Below are 10615 nucleotides of genomic sequence, written 5' to 3'. Positions count from 1 at the left end.
GTGCTCCCCCCCCCTCCCCGTGTGGCAGGGGCCTCTGTTAGCAGACTTGGATTTTAATATAACATTTGGTGTGTGTAAATATATAGCTGCTGCAATTAAACATCATTTGTTTTTAATGAATTTTGAACAGCAATAACTTTTTTGTTATATTGCTATGTTTTTCTGGTCAAACAGCCTATTGCCTTTAAGACCTAGACAAGATATGGATATAATTTGTACCTTTTAACCTGGATTTATATGATTGGACATTTCTTTTTATATTAGGATTAGGTACTCATATGTAGAACCATAGGATTGTGGTTTTTAAATTATATTTTAGCACTTTTGAATGTATAATTAAATTATATATGATATTTTGTTCCTGAGCACTACATACGTAGCTATAATTTAATTTCTTTTTCTTTATCTCAACCTTTTTGGTTACTGTTCTCATTTAGGGTTGCGTTTTTTCCCTTTTTTGGTTGCACTTACCTTTGGCATTCTGACACAGGGTAATGGGTGCAACCACAAAATGGCTGCCAGTGGAGATAGAGCCAACCACAAAATGGGTGCCAGTGGAGATGGAGCCAACTACAAAATGGCTGCTACAGGAGGTGGAGCCATCCATAAAACATCAGGGAGTGAAGTCATGCATAACTCTAATAGTAACTTTCCAATGTTTCAGGCAGAAGCTGTTGAAGAGGTTGCCTTTTAACATGAACATTTTATTTAAAAATATTTTCTTGTATATATAGAGCTTACCTTCAGTCACACAGTGAAGATCCATGTTTTGTGGTGCAACCTGCTGCAGTAGCAATTTTAAAAAAATCTTTGCAGCCAATTAGATCTCCCAAGGGCCAATCAGAAGCCCTTCTGGGCAAAAACACCACCTGGCGCTGTCTACTCTCTAAAGATACTTGGTGGGCACCAGGAAAGATGTCAGCAGGCATTGTGACACCCATGGACACCGTGTTGGGGACCCCTGCCTTACCAGATTGGGTTTCACACTTCAGATTCTGCCTGTTTCCTTTATCCTTAGCCTTAACCCCCATTTAAACTTGAGAGTGTCCATTGGCGAATGTCCTCTGGGCACCCTACGGCAAGTGCATGCAGAGAGTCGTGTGTGCCATAGCCATTCTTTAAAGAGATGTACCTTCAGTCACACAGTGAAGATCCATGTTTTGTGGTGCAACCTGCTGCAGTAGCAATTTTAAAAAAATCTTTGCAGCCAATTAGATCTCCCAAGGGCCAATCAGAAGCCCTTCTGGGCAAAAACACCACCTGGCGCTGTCTACTCTCTAAAGATACTTGGTGGGCACCAGGAAAGATGTCAACAGGCATTGTGACACCCATGGACATCTAATTGGCTGCAAAGGGGACCCCTGCCTTACCAGATTGGGTTTCACACTTCAGATTCTGACTGCTTTCCTTTATCCTTAGCCTTAACCCCCATGTAAACTTGAGAGTATCCACTGGCAAATGTCCTCTGGGCACCATACGGCAAGGGCATGCAGAGAGTCGTGTGCCATAGCTATTCTTTAAAGAGATAAGCCATTCTTTACTCTTGCAAGAAAAGTCCAAAAGCAGAAGCTGAGATGCCCCAAATTCCGTGGCTCAAGGAACTGGGATTCCGACACAGGCACCCAAACGTCCTGTCCTTCCATTGGGAAATTTGTTCTCCAGGTATCCATCAAGGGACAATCTCTCTGCAAAGAGTTGTACATCAGACTTAACTCGAAAAGTAGCAAGAATAGGGTTTATTTGGTGTCCTGAAGCTGGCCACTTTGTAAGAGAGTGCCTCTGGGGGTGCGCAGAGTGTCTTACCACTAAGCTCTGAGCAACCCCCATAATTCCTCTGTTCCCACCCTGCACAGGCATCTTGGGTCAGGGGCAGGATTTCCAAGCCACATGCTGTGACATTTGGGCAGGCTGGTGCTCTGGTGCCTGATCTTCTACAGACAAAACCCCGAATAAGACCCCTCCTCAGTCTTACCAGCAAAAAGACACCACAGCCACTGGGAAATAATCCTCTCTCGGTGGGACCTTGTGGACGTCCTTTGCCTTGTAATCCTAGCTGAGTCAGGACTGGACTTTCTCCTCGCCAAATGCTTTTAACTCATCTTGGACCCAGCGGGGGCTGCCCTACAGTGGCATGTGGTATTAACTGGCGGGGGGACGCCTCCTGAACTGTCATTATCACCTGGCCTGTCTCTAAAGTCCACACCCCTTGTCCTGATTTGTTTAATGGGTGGACATATCACAGGCTTTGCCAAAGGAATGGCTTGACACAGAGTCCTCTAAAGACACTGGCGTTGTTTAGCGCATATTATAATTGGCATTTATTTCTCTGCACATCATTGCAGGGCATCAGACTTTATACTTGAAATAGCTCAGCCATTTTATAAGACGAGTGTATCTCTCTCTCTCACTCTCTCAAAAACCTATGAAGATGGAATGTTCTTAAGCCATCAAGGAACACATTGTGACTCTGACAATGCAGTCGTTATTAAGAGCGAGGTTTGGATGTTAATAAAGACCTGGTTTATTGGAGGAGACTATTAAGGAAGAATGCCTACAAATAATTTTTTTAAGTAATTAACTTTGCTGGGAAGTAGGGAGCACTGATTGTTTACCCCATCTCCAAAGGATGGAGAAGCAGTGAACCTAGAGTTAAATGTAGGTCAACTGTTAAAAAAAAAAATGCATCCCAAGCGTGAGCAGATTGCTGAAGGAGCGTTGTCAGGTGACCAGATACAAAGGAAAGCAGGGTTCTTGTGCCTTTAACAATCATGTAAAATAGAGTAGAAAATTTGGATGAAGGAAACTCCCCCCCTGCGTAGCGTGCTGAGGTGTGAAAGCTGCGTCTGCAGTAATTCACTCGTATGAGCATTAGCTCGAGGAAAGTAGCTGTATCCTCAGTTGCAACTTGTCACCGTATATCAGGGGTCTCCAACCTTTTTCAACCAGCACATTTGGAATTCTGATACAACATGTTAGGCTCAGCTACAAAATGGCTGCCTCCAGAGGCAGAGCCAGCCACAAAATGGCTGCCATGGCTTACCTCCAGTCACTCAGTTAAGATCCTTGTGCTGTTATGGCAGCTGCTGCCAAAGCAACATTTAAAAAAATCTGCAGGACCAATAAAATCTCCAGTGCTCAATCAGAAGATGTGCTTGGCAAAAAAACCCTCCTGGCCCTGCCCTGGGGTTGCTAGGTTCCCCCAGCCACTGGCAGGGGATGGGTGGTAGGGTTGCCAGATCCAGGGTTGGGAAACCCCTAGAGATTTGGGGATGGAGCCTGGAGAGGATAGGGACCTCAGTGAGGTACAATGCCATAGTATGAGCATTAGCTCGAGGAAAGTAGCTGTATCCTCAGTTGCAACTTGTCACCGTATATCAGGGGTCTCCAACCTTTTTCAACCAGCACATTTGGAATTCTGATACAACATGTTAGGCTCAGCTACAAAATGGCTGCCTCCAGAGGCAGAGCCAGCCACAAAATGGCTGCCATGGCTTACCTCCAGTCATTCCTTTTGCTGTTATGGCAGCTGCTGCCAAAGCAACATTTTAAAAAATCTGCAGGACCAATAAAATCTTCAGTGCTCAGTCAGAAGCTGTGCATGGCAAAAACCCCACCTGGCCCTGCCCTGGGGTCGCTAGGTTCCCCCAGCCACTGGCGGGGGATGGGTGGTAGGGTTGCCAGATCCAGGGTTGGGAAACCCCTAGAGATTTTGCAATGGAGCCTGGAGAGGACGGGGACCTCAGTGGGGTACAATGCCATAGAGTCCGCCCTCCAAAGGATCCACTTTCTCCAGGGGAATAGATCTCTGTAGTCTGGAGATGAACTGTAATTCCGGGGGATCCCCAGGTCCCACCTGGAGGCTGGCATCCCTACCCTGCCTACTTTCTGAAAAGTCTTGGTGGGCACCCGAAAAGGTGTTGGTGGGTGCCAGCTGCCCTTGATAAATGAATAAGGCTGTCACTCAGTTTTTAAGAAGTTGATTCATTGTGTGTATTTTTAAGTAATCGGTCATTTAATGAAACAAGTCAATCTGCATAAATTTACATATGGGGGGGAAACAACCACTCAAACGTCCCCTTGAAGGGTGCCTGGCACCTACCTTTCTTGCCTTTAGGCACGGGTCCAAATGTTTCTTTGGTACCCCAGAGCTTTTTAACAAAGGGGAATCCGTCTTCGTTATCTGTTTTACGATCTGCTTGAACCCCGAGGACTGTTTCATCAGCACTGTTTTGGATTGCTCTGCTTTTATGCCATAGCATAGTTTTTATTGTCTTGTTTCTAACTGGCTTTGCTTCTGTTTATTGGCTTGACTCGTTTCAGGTGTCAGCTACCTTGGCCAGGTTCTGAAGCGATGGCATACAGATCTCCTTAAAAAATACATTAAAAAACAATTGTCCGTTCTCAGAAGATGGAAGCACATGTTGCATCAGCTGTCCTTAGAAGAGGAATTTCCCCTTCTTTACTCCAGACAGAATGGAATGCTCCTTTTAAGAAAGGCACTTACAACCTGCAGTTTTTACAAGCATTTTTATTAAAGCTCATAACTGGGGGGGATATGCTGCCCAATTGATTGGAGTACTATTTTAGTCAATCAAAACGGTTTTAGGCAGTTCATCAAGTCGACTGTATTAACCCGGCAGTGCTAAAATTAATTTATTTTTCGAAAGCATAACAACCACAGTAAATATGTAGCAATAGGTTATACCACAATATGGCTGCGGTCACACGGAGCATTAGGCACGCTAGAGGGACGGAAGATAGGTGGATTTTCCGGGCGCGATCTCACCGCCACATCTGGGAAGCGTCAAGCTCCCGTGGCGAACCCGAGGCTTCCCACGGAAGATGCGCAGTAAAAAACTAGTACCTCGGAGGTACTAGTTTCCTGAAACCGTGGGGCAAGGGCGGGCGTCTGATCACGTTTCCGGTGGTAGTTCCGGCGCCCGCCCATGTCCCCTCGCAAAAAGGTTTCCTCCCCCCAAAAGTCTCCACGGATGCGCACAAGCACCCAAGGGAGCATTTGAGTTTTTTAAAAAAACCAACCCCGTTTGCCCCACGCCCTGCTTCTTTGCCACGCTGCAGGACTGTGGAATGATCGGCACCTCCCCCCTACCACGGGACCTCCATGGGACCTCCATGGTAGGTCTGCTCGCGCAACTGCGCGGTTTTTAGCCCCGGGGCAAACAGTCACGCTTTCCCCCCACATTTTCCTGCCCGTGTGTCCGCAGCCTAAGAATGTTTACAATAAGTATAAAAATAACTGGAATCTTCTGGATGCCACAGGTATTTTGGCATATGTCAAAGTCTGCCTTGACTCCAAATTTTTAGAGGATATGTCCTTTTTTGTGTGTCCGTCCTCTTTTGAACTCTTTAAAAAAATGGATGAAAACTTCCCATTTTGGGGTTAAAAGGTTAGGAATATTCCTAGTTAGTAGCATTATCACAGCTTAAATAGTGGGGGTATTTAAAATGAGATTCATCACAGTGATCACTTGTCTGAAGTAGTCAGTCAGGAAATATGTCCTCTTTTTTGCTTTTCAAAATATGGTAACCCTACTTGATGGTATATGGGGGGAGGCCTAAATATGAACAGTTCAGTTAAATAGCTATCTTTGAATAATACTGATTATTCCATTGTAGCTCTGTATAGTAGTCACTCAGTATGCCCCTCCTTTCATCCTCCATCATATTTGTTTAGGATGAGACAGAAGTGTATTAAAGGTAACTCAGAAGAGCCAGTACTGCTCAGAATATGAAAACATTTCTGGCTTTCCCCTCTGCTGAATGGGTTGGGCTAGGTTTTCTGTCGACACAAACCAGCGAAACCTATTTAGGCTGTAGAGACCACACCCCTGGCTAGCTGCTCTCCTTGCCAGCTTCTTGCCAGCACCAACCAGCTACTGTCTTTCCCACTGCAGCTGGGTCTTTTATCCCCCTTTCTTTGTCCAATCCCAGATCCTGTGCTTACCCCTGAGCAGACCATTTTCCCCAAGGAGAGCTTTACCCCAGAGGAGGCTTTTGTTCCATAGGGAGTTGGTATGGTTTGGCCTCCCTCCTGTATGCTCTTCCACTGCTTCCTCAGACCCAGATTGATCTTCCATCCTCTCTGCAACCGCTAAGATCGCCAACCCCCAGGAGGGCCCTTTAAATCTTGCAAGAGGGGAGGGAGAGGGCTGGCAATGCCACTTGGAGTTCAGGCGCACAGGGCCAGTCCCCACTGGCCAGAAGCACATAAAGGGTCCCTTGCTCCCACGGCCACCCCTCCCTCCTTTCTGCAAAATTTAAAGGTCAGCTGGCAACTGGAGGGCCCTTTAAATCTCTCAAGAGAGAAGGGAGAGGGGTGGCTGTGGGTGTTTGGGCTTGAGGGCAGATTGAAGCCAAAAAAACCGAGTAAACCCATATCAGCCCAGGAGTCTGACAGCCCTACGCCAGGCCTGGAGATCTCCTAGAACTACAACTTATGTCCAGACACTAAAGATCCGTTCTCTTGGCGGAAATGGCTCTATGGCATCATACCCTGCTGAGGTCTGTCCCCTTCCCAGATCCCACTGTCCCCAAGCTCGCTCCGCCCCCAAATCTCCAGGAATTTCCCAATCCAGACAGGGCAGCTCTCGCTGTGGCCTTCCTTGGGGCTCTACCCCTTCTGCCCCAGAGGTTAGATGCTCAGGAGTGTGACACAGGGTGAGGAAGGGAGAATCTTGTCTTCTTTCTTTAGTCTTCATGGATATCACCAGTTGATCACCAAGGATGAACCTATATCTGCATTCACACACATGATGCAGAAACTGTAATGAAGACTAATGGTAGTCTATAAACCAACCCCAGATCCTGGTTTGATGGTCCCCTTATTAGTGGAATGGCCCACATTCAGACAGCCGCACTAACCATAGTTAGCTTTATTAAACCATAGTTCTCTGTGAATTGAGCCAATGCGCACAAACAGTTCCAACTGAGCCAATGTGCACAGAGTGCTTCAAATGCTCACAGGTGTTTTGATTGCAAACACTAGTCTTCTTGATGCTCTCTCTCCATCTCATTGCTCTTGCACCAATCTGATTGGCTACAAAAGGATAATCTAAATGGTGACAGAAAGGGCAATTAGTTATTTAAGGAAAAATCTGTATGAAAATCATATTCAGGGAAGGGAAACTTCAGGACTAATGGGAACATGCCTTTATATGAGACTAGGAAGAAGAAGAAGAAGAGATTGCATTTATACCCCACCCTTCACTACCCAAATGTGTCTCAGAGCGGCTTACAAACTCCTTTCCCTTCCCCTCCCCACAACAGACACCCTGTGAGGTAGGTGGGGCTGAGAGAGCTCTTGACAGAAACTGCTCTTTTTCAAGAACAGCTCTTATCAGAGCTACGGCTTGCCCAAAGTCATCCAGCCAGGTGCAAGGGGAGGAGTGGGGAATCAAACCCGGTTCTCCCAGATTCGAGTCCGCGCACTTAACCACTACACCAAACTGGCAAATAAGGCCTGTTGCAGAAAGAAATGCAATGAGCTCTAGAAAGAGTAAGCAAGTAAGAGAAAAGTAAGGCCGTATTGAGGTTCATGGAGGCCCCACGCAGCGGTCCGCCTGGGTGCCCAGGCTCTCACTCACTTGTGTTATGTTGTCTCTTTGCCGGGGCAGCCCCATTGTCCCATGGCTTGGCCGGCTCCATCCCTCAGCCTCCCACATCAGCACCACCACCGTGCTGTTCCCCCCAGCAGGAGGCGCATCACCACCGCCCCCTCCTCTCCCCCTGCCTCCCTTTCTTCCCCATGACCGGTGCTTGTGTGAAGCTGCAGAGCTGGCTCTGGAGTGGGCAGCGCAGTGGGTGGCCGCCCCCTGTCCTCCACCTGGGCGGTTTGCGCCCTGCTCCAACTGTGGCCGCACAGGTTTTCTGCAGTCCTCCTCCCCCACCCCACCTCTCAGCCATTGTAAAGAGCACGAGGCAGGCAATGGAGGCAGCGCGTGAGGCAGAGTCAGGTCAAGCAGATGTCGCTGGGGAGGAGAGGTGAGCCACCAGGGTGGCATGAGGGGGGAATGCTGGGTCCATGCTCCATTCATGGGGCGCGCGAGGGATGGGAGGGCGATGGGAGAGGACTTAAGCGAGGGCTCCCCTCCCCACTCCCAATGCTGTGAATGAGCTGGAGGGAAGGAGGCCCAGCCATCCCCAGCCCCGCGGAGAGTCCCGTCCAGCCCTTCCATCGGCTCCAAGCACACTGAGTCCAAGATGCCGGACACCGCCTCTGTGGGCAGCACACGGTCTGAATGACAGGTCAGGGAGCCAAAGGCTGCGGGAGCGTGGGCAAGAGGGACACGAAAACTCTTTTATATATAAGGAGATATGCATTATTCATCCCTGAGCCACCAGAGGGTGCTACCCGTACATGGTACTTGATGCTACAGATGCTTCCCAAATCACCGCTGGATTATAGACCCTTTCTGCACTGACAGCTTGCTCTGGAGAATCCAAGGAGTCAAGCCTCTTAAGGGTTGACTTCGCAGTCACATGCATTCCCTCTGTACTGGTTTTTCTCCCTCTGGTTTATTTATTTGTGTATTCTGTATGCATCGTGCATCTACAAGCAAAACCTGAATTTTTTGAGCTAACTGGCTGCTTTGTCTAAGATGAAGAGAAAGGCAAACATCTTTAAGAACTTTTAACTGCGGGTATGTAAGCCGCTCAGAGACCCCGTGGGAGGGGTTCGAGCGGGGTAAAAGTCGAATGTTAAATAAATAAATAAAAATAACTGAAGACCCAACCCCTCTCTCCCTCCTTCCCTTCCTCCATGATTTTTCAAAAATAAAGGGAAGGGAGGGGGAAATCCAGGCCCCCACGTGCAAGACTGACACGTTTGGGAGCAGGGAATCCCCTAGTCCTTTATATTTACTGATTCATTCCTATGCTCTCTCTGGTTTTTTAAAAGTTAGCCTGAGTGGGAGGAGACATCTTATTTTGTCTTTGGAGAAGGAGGGAGAGAAAACAGAACAGGGAGGGAGTTTCAATCTAAAAAGAGAGAGGTGGAAACGGGGGAGGGTAGTGCGCAGCTCTTAAATACCCACAGAAAAAATTCTACTTTAGAAAGAATTAGCTATTCAAAAGCGGATGAGAACAAAGAATCGCAGCGAAAGGAGTTTTGGTAACTGCAGGGCAACAGTGTGCTAGAAGTGGTCTGAATGCAGATTCCTGTGAAACAAATGCAGACACAAGAGAAAGTCCCACCACAAAGTGGAAGTGGAAGTGGGAGGGAATGCAGAACGGAAGAATAGGATGCGCTCAGAAACTGAGGGAAAGAAAGACTTACTTTCAAATGTTCTCGTTCACTGAGCACTGGAAGCAGGAAGAAGGAGCCTCCAGTTTCCCTCCCACCTCACTTTCACCAGCAGAAAGGGTGGTGGGAGGGCTTTTCACCCCTTCTTTGTCTCCATGTTCTTCCTGTTCGAATGGACAACACCAATAATCTATTTGATAGCGAAAAATGAAGAATTATTTTGCATTCCACATCACACAGCAAATGGGCACTTTTGGGCCCAGATCTGGAAAATCCACACAATTGTAGATCCTGCTGGCTTTGTACAAACTCTTTTTCACTGTCATCCTAACCCTTCTAAGTCCACTGAAGTCAATGGACTTCAAAGGGTGCAATTCTGCTTAGGATAGCACTGTTTGGGTCCTAGCAAAGCATTTCCATGTGAGTTTCCTGGACCATAATAAAACAGGAATCCAGCAACAACTCTGACTTTCATGAGTCAGCATTCACTTCATCAGATGCGTTGAGGTGTACATCCATTAAAGGTAAAGATAAAAGTTTCCCTTGCTCGAAAGCCAGTCGAATTCAACTCTAGGGGGTGGTGCTCATCTACATTTCCAAGCCGAAGAGCCAGCACTGTCCGAAGACGTTTCTGTGGTCATGTGGCCGGCATGTCTAAACGCCAAGGTGCACGGAACGCTGTTACCTTCCCACCGAAGCAGTACCTATTTATCTACTTGCAATTTCTTGCTTTCGAACTGCTTGGTTGGCAGGAGCTGGGGCCAGAGACGGGAGCTCATTCCGTCATGCAGCACTTGGGTTTCAAACTGCCAAACTACAGACCTTCCAGTCTGCAGTTCAGCGTCTTAACCTCTGAGCCACCACAGCCCCTGTACATCCATTAGGTTGATGCTTTTATACTCACAACAGAAAGGCTGGGGGAGGCTGGGCAAGGGGCTTTGGCTCAGTGGCAGAGCATCTGTTTGGCATGCAGGAGGTTGCAGGTTCAGTCCCTGGCATCTCCAGCTAAAAGGATCAGGTGATGTGAAAGACCTCCACTTGAGACCCCAGAGAGCCACTGCTAGTTTGAGTGAATACTGACCTTGATGGACCAATGGATCCAATTCATTATAAGGCAGCTTTGTGTGTGTTCAAAGAAAGACCAGTGGCTCACTCAGAATGGGCGGTAAGGGCCACCCATAAATATTGTTAGACATGGAAAATAGGATTAACAAGGGGTGGCCCGCGATACTCGCGGGGGGGGGAGGCGGAGCTCCAAACTGAGCTCCGAACTCAGGAGGCGCAGGAGGAAGCAGCAGGAGAAGGTAATCCCCCCCATCTTGCTGGTTCCTCCCCCCGTATCCTCCCCCCCCG

General features: G+C 47.8%; 1 protein-coding gene across 1 annotated transcript in view; it reads right to left on the bottom strand.

The window, feature by feature from the left end:
* LOC107109137 (trypsin-like) overlaps positions 1–7640 on the bottom strand; it is an 18576-nt gene extending 10936 nt beyond the window's left edge. The window contains exon 1 of the mRNA XM_015409712.1: positions 7605–7640. Coding sequence (XP_015265198.1) covers positions 7605–7640 — 36 coding nt within the window. The remainder of the gene's footprint in view (positions 1–7604) is intronic.
* Positions 7641–10615: the final 2975 nt, after the last annotated feature.

This window comes from Gekko japonicus, unplaced genomic scaffold (genome assembly GCF_001447785.1).
Source record: "Gekko japonicus isolate JY-2015 unplaced genomic scaffold, Gekko_japonicus_V1.1 scaffold3510, whole genome shotgun sequence".
Classification (NCBI taxonomy): domain Eukaryota; kingdom Metazoa; phylum Chordata; class Lepidosauria; order Squamata; family Gekkonidae; genus Gekko; species Gekko japonicus.
The sequence above is the reverse complement of the archived record's forward strand: the minus strand, read 5'-3'. Positions and strand labels throughout refer to the sequence as shown.